The sequence below is a fragment of the Sebastes umbrosus genome, chromosome 14 (genome assembly GCF_015220745.1).
Source record: "Sebastes umbrosus isolate fSebUmb1 chromosome 14, fSebUmb1.pri, whole genome shotgun sequence".
Lineage (NCBI taxonomy): Eukaryota > Metazoa > Chordata > Actinopteri > Perciformes > Sebastidae > Sebastes > Sebastes umbrosus.
The window spans coordinates 18,007,727-18,019,790 of NC_051282.1; the positions used below are offsets into that span (position 1 = coordinate 18,007,727).

Below are 12,064 nucleotides of genomic sequence, written 5' to 3' on the forward strand. Positions count from 1 at the left end.
CCTCCACCAAGACTCTCCACAGCCCCTCACTATGGCTTTATCAAAGTTACTACCTGTTTTTATTCAGTTTACATACTTTGATTATCATACTTTTTGATGCATGACCCTTAGTGAAAACTTATAATGAATTGTTTCTGAGCATCAGAAAACACATTGCCACCGAGATCATCAATTTATAGCGGTCAGTGCCACCATTCATGCTATTCAGAGCATCACTCCGGAGAGCGTCCAGGCTGCGCTGGCAGGAGAAGAAGATCGGCACCAACTTTGAAAAGTTTACAGTGCATCCAAACATCCATCTGTCTATCTTTTTAGCTTCTTATCTGTGTCAGGGTGACCAGTGGCAACCAGCAGAGCAGCCCAGATGTCCTGTTTCCTGCTCCAGCTCTTCTCAGGGATTCTGAAGGCGCTTCCAGGTCAGCTGAGGCTGTAATGAGTCCAGTCATGGTGCTCATTCCTGGTCACCACTAGACTCCTCTCAGTGCTCAATAGCTGTGTCTTGACTGCGAGGTCCTTGTTAAACTTTTTTTTAGCCATGTGCTTCAGAGCATGAGGTAATATCCTAACTAAGGATATATTATTTCTACCCACGTATAAGACACAGAGAAATCTGAACTCCTCCATTTGAAGAGCTATTACGTTCCATCTAAAAATGGCACAATGATTCAGGACTGAAACATGGTCTCAGATGTGTGGCACGCTCGTATTCATCACGAGCTACAAACCCCTCCAATGCAATGAGGACAAAAGGTTGACACATCTGCAGACACCAAAGATACACCTAAATGCCACTGAACTGAAGTCTGTCTAGACTTCAGCTGCACCCTGATTACTGTTTGACTCAGGTGTTTATAATCAAGAGGGCTTCATTTAGTTTTTCTCAATTTCTTTGGCTCATTTTGAACATTATATAAAATGGTTCATCACAACTTTGCAAATCTGCAGGCAACTCACCCAAAACACTTCATTCACGCTTCAAAACCTAGTTATTGTTGTCAGTAAATTGGCCAATGGCACCAAAATGAAAAGTTGTTTTGCCATCGCGTGAGGCGTACTGGTCAAAATGTTTAAACAATCAACCCTGGAAATGTTTCTTATATACAAATCTCTGTTTTGTTGACACTGACTGCTTACTGTACTGTACCCGAATGTCAGTTCTGTCTGGCTGAATGTGTATTTCACTGAGCTTTTTAGATTCACATTTCAATAGAAGGTCAAAGTTTACTGGCAAAAGTGAAGTCCACAGAAAAACAGATGTATTTGTGTAGCAATGTGTTACATGTGCTGTAAACAGAAAATCTTCCATATAAAGTCACATGCAGTGAACAGAACATTTGTCACAAAATGGCATCTAGGCCAATAACAAATTGCAGAAAACCCCCAGCAACAATGAAAAAAACGGCAGTAGTTCAGTAAAAAAACAACACATTGAACATCCTCACAGTACGTAACACCATGTTATAGACATTTCTGGAATAAATATGTTCTATATGTCTGTTTTGATAGTTGAATGGATCATTTTGCATGTGATGCTCAAACGATGAAAGAATATTTAGAAGTTGTGACAATTTCACTGAAAGTCAACTCATCAGTGGTTATTGTGCAAATTGTAGACAATTGTACTTTCTATTTTGCACACGTGTGCCAAAACAAATGCAATTTGCTTGAATGAATGAGAAATTCAAATCTGTTGTGAACAACAAACAACAACAAAAAAATTCTCATCCAAGAATTGAGCCAAAGCGAAATAGAAGAACTGTAATACCTCCAGAGTGTTTGATTGCAGTTCAATGTTGGCTAAATACTGTCAATCTAATGTCCAAAACTAGAGAGAAAAAAACATAGACTGCACTTTAGGAGCAAATGAACTGCTTTGTAATTCATCCCAGACAGACATGGACCTCAGAGGGAACATCATGTCTACCATTATTTTTGTCAAAGTTACATTGTTGTTATGTTCAATTCAAGTCACTACAACATTTGATCGTTTAAAGGAACAGCGTGTAACATTTAGGGGGAACTATTGTCAGAAATGGAATATAATATTAATAAGTATGTTTTCTTTAGTGTATAATCACCTGAAAATAAGAATCGTTGTGTTTTCGTTACCTTAGAATGAGCCGCTTATATCTATATAGGGAGCTAGTCCTCTTGACGGAGCCGACCGCCATGTTTCTACAGTAGCCCAGAACGGACAAACCAAACACTGGCTCTAGATAGGGCCACCGTAGTTCTCCTACACACTTTGCCAACCGGTTCTCATCCCAACTCGTCACATATGGCCGCTTTGTCACGCCCCGTGGCATCACTTTAGGATTAGGCAACAACACGACATGGTTAATGGGCTGGCTTGGCACACGAGAGAAGTTTCAGTTGGTTGTAATCTGTAACCTCGCCGTTAGATGCCGCCATATCCTACACACTGTTCCTTTAAGGTGTTGTGATGTAATTTAATGTAAGATAACCCTGTGATCCTTTAACATTTGCAGATAATAATAGCATGTCCCCTTTACTCCTACTCAACCCAACTAGCACCTACAAAACTGAAATAGCCGGCGCCGTCTGACCAAGAGAGAAATCTGATTTAGCATCAATTACAAGTCACTGAAGTAAACATTGATCCCAGACGGACAGAGGTCAGCTCATTGTCACTCTAGTCAGATGCTTTCATCCAAAGTGTTTTACAGTACCATTAGCTGTGGTGGCCCTTGTGGGAATAAGACCTTTTACCAGCTGCACAGCTTCCAAAGCAACAGGATAGACTTTGTTCCTCATCTAAAAATACTGTGTGCAGGAACACCACGGGAAGGACTGGAAGGTGCTGTCACTCCATGAACATGTACTCCTCAAATCTGGACCAAGTGAGTCAAAGTGACAATTTTGGGCTCCAAATAGGTGAAATGATAAACAGGATGTCATGCCTGATCTTGTAAGCAAGCTGCCATCATTTGAGCAAATTTACTGTGTTTGTTTTCTGTCAAGGAAATGCGCAGTAAATGCACGCATGGGGCAAAACATAATGGATGAGCACATAAAAGGTTCAAAACCCTCCAGTGCTGACAAATCACTGAGGAGGAGATGAACAACCACCCAACCAGCACAGAGATAGACTGGAGAAGCCTAGAGAGAGAGAGAGAGGGAGGGAGAGAGAGGGAGGGAGGGAGAGAGAGAGAGAGGGGGGGGGGGGGGGGGGGGAGAGAGGGAGAGTAAGAGAGATAGAGAAAGAGAGAGAGTGTGAGAGAGAGGGAGAGAGAGAGAGAGACTGGAGAAGCCTAGAGAGAGAAGAGAGAGGGAGAGAGAGAGAGAGAGAGAGAGAGAGAGAGAAAGAGGGAGAGAGAGAGAGTGTGAGAGAAAGGGAGAGAGAGAGAGAAAGAAAGAGAGAGAGAGAGTAAGAGAGAGAGAGAGAGAGAGAGATGTGGTGAAGCCAATGTGTTTGTCGTCGAACTGAACTCCAGCTCTGATGAGAATGGGAAGATGATGATGACCATCACTGAGCAGGATGACTGAACCTCTGTGCGTCTATTTATGATGCATTCTGGCAAAAAAAGACAAGACAAGACCTGGAGAAGAGAAGAGAGTCTGGACAGCAAGGAACAATGTGGTTTTTTTTTTTGGACATGTCCATCCAATCCTCACATCTTCATCCTGATGTATTGAGAAGGGATGTTTATTGAGTATCCAGTATGACATCTTGCTGAAATCTCTGGATCTCCATGGAGGAATTATTACTGGAGACTTCTTCTTCTTCTGCTGCGCGCACAGAGAAGACGCCGTATAGCTCTACATGAACCGTGACCAGATTGAGTACTTTTATGGAAATTTGCTTGGAAATTTCAGCTCAGCTGTAAAGACATACGGGAGGCAATAATACCACACACACACTCACACACACATTGAATCCAGCCAGCGCCGGTGATTCTGTGTGTCTCTGCAATAAGTGGCTGATAAAAAGCAATAAATTCTCTTAGAATAAACACAGTCATCCGGTTTGTGCGCCACCATGAGCGAAGAGGCGTCAAACTTCAGGAGAAGAAGCAGCAGCAGGACCGGTGTCTCATCACCAAGAGATTCAGGAGATTCTACTACATTAAAAAACTGATCCTCAGCTGACAAAACAATGAGATTAATGATTTTTTTTTGGATGACTTGTCAGATTACCACTGTGACAGTTTTTTGATGTTATACAGAAAACAAGATCTGGGCTGTGCTGGACTTGGTCACTTTGATTTGTGCGCGCAGAGATCAAGTAGGCAGAGATGGACGTTTTTGTTTTGTGCTTAGAATAAACGAGCCATAATAATTTCATCAATAAGTTTTAAAGGGGATTTTTTTTTTTTTTTTTTTTTTTGCACTATGATGGAACCACCACCATGCTCGAAGAAGAGCCTGTCTCTGTCTCTCCCGGTTCCTCGGGAAGGACAGGCGACTCTGAAGCCTCCGCAGCATCTCTGGAGACAACCCCGGACACCGATCAAGATCAAACACCGCGGCTACTCCGACACGGACCGGCACCACCACCAGCAGCGGCACATGGAGCGCTCCGACGCCGTGGATACGAGCGACCGACCGGGGCTGAAGAAGTCTCGCATGTCCTGGCCATCCTCCTTCCACGGGACCACAAACACATCCATCGGAAACTGTGCCGGGAATAAACGGTAGGAGAGAGAGGAGTGCATGAAAACATCCCAATAATAGCACAATGACAGCCCACAAGGCATATGCGTAAACGAGAGAGGAGGAGGAGGAGGGTGTTTCATTTTAAGGAGTGCGTAATAACGCAGTGCGCCTAAAGGGTTAACTGATATGAAGCGCTTTTCTACCAGGAGGCGGGACGCGTGGGTTTTGCGGTGCTGATGCGTTATGCGTCTTTGGATATAGACTGTCAGATCAGTGGCCGCTGGTGGAAATGTTTCTAGGTTGGGCTGTGCCACATCCAATCAATTTCAGCAAACATCCCAGTATGATTTAAAGGGACTGTTTGTAACTTTCAGGAATGCTTGTTAAAAGCGACACCTGTGGCTGTTGGGGTTAAGTCAAGGAAAGTCAGCGTCGGGCTCGCGCTTGTGCTCGCTCTACATAGACATGAACGAGCATCGCTCAAAACAGTGAGGCGATACACGTCAGCTAAAACCACAATATCACTCTATATTTCAGCTGCTTGGCAGTAATGTTAGCTGACCAGACAAAGGTCTCTCCATGAATCACTGCTGATCCTAGTGTTGGCTTTTCCTGCTTCAGCCTCCGGGGCTGAAGCAGCGGGGCTCCGCAGCGAGTAATGTCATCATCTCCGACCGCGGGGGGAGGAAACAGGGACATTCACTAGATATTCTCAGAGCTACGAAGTCTTCTGCAGTGTGTAGTGTGCGCGCATGCACGTGTGGTGGAGCGAGAACGCGCGCGTTGTGTGAGTGAAGACAAGCAGGCAGCGAAGCGGTCTGAACAGCGTATCCAGACGCGAGCTCGCTTATGCGAGCGCGCATGGGACACCGACCCGGTAGATTTATACGTGTAAAAAGTTACAAACAGCCCCTTTAATGCAAAAAAAGTGAAGGTATCAAAAACACATTACTACTTTGCAGTTAAATAATTAACAATTATTTTATTCCAACAGGAAGAGTAAATAATGCTTTTAAAAAACACAACAGTATAAAATGTACTCAGTGGTGGAATGTAACTAAGTACTTAAATACAATTTTGAGGGAGTTACTTTACAGATTCAGATTATTAATACATGCGGGACGCGTGGGTTTTTTCGGTGCTGATGCGTCATGGTCCGTGTCCACAGGCTCCGTGCTTTCCACGCTCCCCACTCATTGTCTATGTAAGTAGCCGCGCAATGCATTCTGGTAGCGTGGCGTCGCGATTCGAGAAACGGAGCGCCGCGCCGCCCGCTCCTCATTTGCATAAAGTTGAGGGCTAGTCTACTTTATGCAAATCACGGTGTGTCCGACGCGACTTCGCCGCCTCTCTAAACTCCCGAGAATCTTTTGAAATAAACGTTGTCGATCGAAAATGAAGACAGATTCAGCAACTGCATGGCTTATTTCTCGCCTCAAATGTTTTCAGAAACACATTTCGGTGAACTATATTCGTGAAATAAGAGAAGAAAGTTTCCAAACGAGCCTCTATACTGTTTCCGGTTTGAAAGCTGGGAGCAGCAGCCCACGGAGGGAAAGCATTCGTCCAATCAGGTGGGGACAGCCTGTGTCTAGCGACAGCCCACCAAGCGTCCAATGTTGGGAAGCGTCGCGTCCCCTCGCGATAAAAACACCCCTGTGGACACGTATCATAATGCGTCTTTGGATAGACTGTCAGATGGAAGCGCAAAACCAGTCCGCTCTCTCGAAGCGCAGGAGCTGCATCTGTAAATACCAGTAACAATTTTTAAGATGCGGCCACATGTTAGTAGATAAGAGACACGAGGCTGAGGTTGGTTTAATGGCACCAAAGGTCTGGTGGGTGCGCTCGAGCGTGCAGCACTGAGATACCGACCATCCAATCCGGGGCCTTTATCAGCTTGTTTGCAGAGGGAGGTCTGGGGCCCAGTGGACCAGAAGTGTTTACTAGTTTGCACTGTGCTGAAGTGCCCTTTAGCAAGGCACCGAGTCGCTATGATCCTGACATTTGACCCCTAGGTGTGTGGTGAAAAGACACTCTAAATAAGATGTGACAAAGTTGTGAAGTGTTACCTGGACTGTCAGGTTTCAGACTGCTTGGCTGCTCTCTGATCAGATGTGACAGTCAGGAGAGGACATAAAACACTGCAGAATGATATGATACTTAAACTCCACCAGCCAAATGAAATTAGACCATGTATGTTAATCAAGCAGATCAGATTAAAGGCATTTCATTAAGTGACTCATGGAACGATACAATTATGATACAATTACACAACAACGGCTCCATTTGTCTTCTTAAGAATGCAGCACCTGGTTGTTTTTATTGTTCGCTAGGACACATCTTAAAGAACATCATATAATTAACAGCCTCTTCGTATGGACAGGGGTTAGATCGGCCGTTTACGTGACTCATTTATGTTGTTTCACATGTTGCAGCCCAGTCGCACAGCATTTCATGAAATAGTCTCGAAATTGAATGTATTGATTCGTGCATAGACAAGAATTTCAAAATATTTTTGTGATGGTCAGCACGAAATCAATTTGTATGGTATACATGTAATCGTGAACCAGGGAGTATAAAGAGCGGCAAACGCCACGTATAGGGATGAAGTCAGATGGGTGGGTCAAAAAACACCAGACTTTCTCTCAGGTGGACAGCGTTCATGTTGTGAAACCACAAGTCAAACTTGATTTATTTGTCACATAACTTCCGTACTTAAACTACAGAACTTCTGGAGTTATTTAAACACAAACCGCGATCTTTTCCTAAACCTAACGAAGTAGTTTTATTTTTAAAAAGACTGGAGCGGAAATTGACCCATGCGTCATGTGTTGTTGGACATTCGTAGGAAAACGCACGAAAAATACATTGATGAATGTTGTGCTGTGTCGAGTGTCACGAAATAAAGGGAGATTTTTGTCTAAGTACACGAATCAAATAGATTCAATTTCGTGACTATTTCACAAACTGCTGTGAGACTGTGTTGCATGTTCATAAACGGGGATATCCCTGTTTCTAGAGGAGACTGTCAGAGAGAAAAAGTCGAGGCTGTAAACGTTGTTTTCTCTCTTACACTCTGTCCTTTGTGTGACCTGAAATCCCCAGATGTTCCCTCAAGTAAAAGAGTTAGTTTACATGTTGGCCTGTTTCTGACTCCTCGCCCTCTCCCAGTCAGCCCAAATGTGCTCCTTCTTTCACAAGAGCAACACATTAACAGGGTGATTATTGCTCTAGTAACACATCCCTGAGAGTGTGCTGGGTCTCGATGGGACTGTTGGGGTCCTGTTTTTATTAAAATCCTGTTATTTGTTTTGTTTCTTTTATTATTTTTTTTTTTAAATGCCACAGACGGCCTTCCCGGCAGGCCCCTGGGAGAAGGGCCAACTCCAGCTGACTGAAGGAAGGGCTGATTTGTATTTTAGTCCTCAGGACACGCTCTGAGGCGGTCCAATCTGTAGTGCATTGGGACTGACTCTGCTTGCCCTTCTCCTTCTGTGGGCGGCAAACCATGAGAGGGCAGAGAGAGAGAAAGAGAGAGAGAGAGAGAGAGAGAGAGGGAGAGAGAGGTAATTCGATTCAAGCTCAGTTCTCAGATCACGCCAAGCTGGCTGATGTTGATGTGTGTGTGCCTTTGCACATCCATGAGGTGATGTGTACGGTCTGTGGGTGTTTGTACTACACGCTGGTCAGGAAGGAGGGTGCACAGAGGAATGGAGGCTGGTAGATAATGTTGTGTGTCATGAGTAGTGGTGAAATGCGACGTGCACATGTGTGTGTGTGGAGGTATTTATGAGTGGGCTGTGCACTGAAGGTTAGCGTCTGACCTGCAGCCCGTATGGATCGCAATCGGCCTCATTTCATCTGTTTTCATATCAGTGGGAGGCCAGAGGGATTTCCGTTGCGTTGATATTATTTTCATTCTTTCTCACATATGACTGTATATTCTGCCTCCTTACTTATGTCCCAGTAAAGAATGCTTCGAGCTGGATGCCTCGTCTCCTCGCTGGATTTATCACAAGTTATGAACATCTCTGTGTTTTTAGCTCAAGGCTAACTTGCGTTGAGTCTGGCCTGTTATATGAAAGGCAGCACCATGCACATCTGCTCTCTCTACCACTCTTAATGACTACATTTACATGCACACTGATATTCTACTAGTGTTCTGAATATGACAATATTTGATACGGGTCATGCAAACAGCCTATTCTGTTTGGATATTCTAAATTAGGCCTTATTCCGACTGGAGCATTTTCAGATCAAGACATGTTGGATATGCAGATATTATTCTGGTTTTAGGAGCATTCTTTGGACGTATACAGCGAATTCAGAATATGCGTCTCAATCAGGGTTTTTACGGCAGTTTGCGACACACAGCCTTTTGCGTGTTTACGTCTAGCTCTGTGTGTTGTACACAAACCAACTAGCTGACAGTTTGCAGAGATGCATGCCCAATAGAAAAGCCCACATTTCTGGTCAGAAGGAGACACACACCTACTTGTAAATGTTTTGAAACACTTGGTTATCAACAGGTTTTTGGATATGCGCAAATATCGCAACGGCGACCTTTTCAAGAAGGTGGTTGAAGGAATGAAAGAGCGAGGCTGTCTTCGCACGGTCCAACAAGTCCAACACCGGTTACGTTATTGGGAGTATGCACGGCTGCATGTTAACGGGAATATTAGTGGAATATTCATTTTCATTAGCCATGTAATCGGTTTAGTAGGAATATTGTTTTTTTTCAGAATAAGGGCAAAACACGGAATATTTTGTGCATGTCAACGTAGTCATTATCTGTAAATATCATTTCACTAAACCCTGAAATATCACCCAATTGACTGTTATCAGGCCATTTAATAGGCATTATCACCACCATAGATGTGGGTTATTAGGGGCCTACTATGCCTACTACGTTGTAAAAGTGAAAGTGAAATTTAAAAGCAACACGTTCTAACATGTCACGTTTTGAAAACAAACAAAAAGGCTAATTTAGGTTTAGACAACTAAACTACAACTTCTTTATGTTCAGACAACAAAATCCACTGAGTTAAGTTTAGGGGGAAAACATTGTGTTTTGGGTTAAAATGACTATGAACACAAAGAAAACTACACATTTTTGGTTTCACACACATGTTTTCCTGGGTGAAAGCACTGTGGTTTGTGTGCCATCCATTGTTCCCAACCTCCACCCCTTATGGAGTGTCACACTGTCTATACTACCGCGCCTGACTTCCACTTCTGCTCCTGTCATATTTACTACGGTCGCTAGAGGTCGCTGTTGTGTTCTCTTATACCTTATTTCAGTGATCTACCATGTGAATAGATGATAAAACCTACTAGTGGGTGTAATAAGTCCCTATTGACCCACATCTATGAGGCTTATAGCGACTGATAAAGCCTATTTAATAGCCTGACAACAGTCTAATCGGATGGAAATATGGAAAAACAGACTAGGAGCTCTAAATCCTGCTCAGATTGACAAAGTTACTAAACAAGCACAAACAGTTCTGAGCAAAACTTGAGGCTTAAAAACTCTCCTGCTGAGATGTTTTAATGACATTTTTTAGCTTAGTACAAACATGTTTTTGCCATTATAATGACAAATACTGTTTGAGTGGCTTAATTCGCCGAGGAACACGAAGTGACTTTGTTGTTAGAGTGTGGAAAAAGTAATTGGTCTTTGATTGGTTGGGCCCCGATCGACCCGGCGATGACCTTATTGTCTCGAGGAAGCAGACCGTTCAATCACTGAAGAGCTGGTCAGGACCTCATCTGGAGGCTCAAAAGATCAATCAGCCTGAGAGATGCTGGTGAAATTGTTCAGGACAAGGTTCATAGAAAAACAGATTGCACGGTGTTACTGTAATTGATACACTTGCTTTTTGAAAATGAAGCGCTCCCACCAGTCACCAGTCGAGGAGATGGGTGGCACACAAGAGGGATTCTGGAAGTTGTTTAGCATAATTGTTTGAAGAATCATTGTCTGCGACTGTTTTCACTTCTCTATTTTTGTCTCTGTGTTGTATCCCACAAAATGGCAGTCTTAGTGGCAATCAGCGTCCCCCCCTTCCACCCAACAGTGTCAGTCTGCCTCCTCTTCCCACCCCCGGTGTCTTTTGTTCGACCGTCTTGTCACTCCTTTTGTCAGAGGATGCTAATATGAGCGTATCAGTCATCAGGTCCCATGCCCAATACGCTCGGGGAAGTTCCAACACGAAAATGACTGACTGACACCGAACGAGTAACAGCTCTTCCCGCAATTCTGTTGCTATGGTTACTTGTTTTGTGCATTTGTAGAATCGATTTCATTTACCCAAAAAAGGCGAAGCCTACAGGCTTCTTGATGGGCTCGACTGTATAATCTGTCAGTATGTGGCAGATCCCACCGGATATGCATCATGACTTGTGTGTTTATAAGGTGAGAAAGTGAATATTAATATACCTCTGCTGAAGAACTGCAGTCAGCCGATACTTTAATCACAGCGCAGAGCCGGTTTCCCTCACCTACCACTTCATGCATTCTTTACACCTTTTTTTTTCTCCCCTAAGCTGCGTTTCAGGGCTGATTTGTAAGCCGGAGCTGCTCATTTGCCTGCCAGACTGGCCGGCTGCATTAATAATTTAGCTCATAATGAGCTACAGCTCCATTTAATTACCACAACAGCTGTATGTTGTTGTTGATCATCATACATTTACATTTCTAGAAAAAAAAAAGAGTCTCACGCAGAGCGCATTCAGGAACCAACAAATGTGTTTTAATAGCATTAAGTAATAGACCTCTTATCTCGTTTGTGTGTAGTGGAACCATCTGTTTAAGCTACAGATTGCACTCTTGTGTGAATACATTGTGCTTTTCTCACTACTCTCAGCGCTAATTAGTATCTGGAGGCAGTTCATGTACTGGAACGGCGCTCGCTGCTGGTTGGCTCAGGCGGATCCCAGAGACCTCAGGTAAAATCCCTCCGAGATCCTTTAAGCAATGACACCAAGCGGGTTTGTTTGCTCGAAGGGGATATGTATGCAGCTCTCGTCCAAGGTCCTTCTTTGTGATTGTCCTCTTCTTATCACTTTGACTCATTTGGAGGAGGCTCCTCAGATACTCTGGTAACCACGTTTAGCACAGTCAGTTTGCGTCGTGAAACATTGGCATCTTTGCATTTTAATTACTTTCACACTGAATCCTCTTGAAGTGGTGATACACTAGTCATTTGTTTTGTTTTTTTGTTTTTTGACAAGTGTGGATGGGCAACGATCCCAGCAGGAAGAAACAAAGCGAGCCGTGGCATCAAAAATCCAAGTTGCACAACAAGTCCACCTGTTACCAACGAATATCGCCCAGTTTTGGTGCAACTATTTTGTCTATAACAATCCTTTAATTCCTTCTCATCATCTTCCTTTGTCCGTTTAATCACCTTCATGGAACAGTTTATTATGCGACAGCTTCCTT

General features: G+C 43.7%; 1 protein-coding gene across 1 annotated transcript in view; it reads left to right on the top strand.

Annotated features, from left to right (window-relative positions):
- The first annotated feature begins 4,353 nt into the window (after positions 1-4,353).
- pde4a (phosphodiesterase 4A, cAMP-specific) overlaps positions 4,354-12,064 on the top strand; it is a 54,635-nt gene continuing 46,924 nt past the window's right edge. The window contains exon 1 of the mRNA XM_037792151.1: positions 4,354-4,655. Coding sequence (XP_037648079.1) covers positions 4,354-4,655 — 302 coding nt within the window. The remainder of the gene's footprint in view (positions 4,656-12,064) is intronic.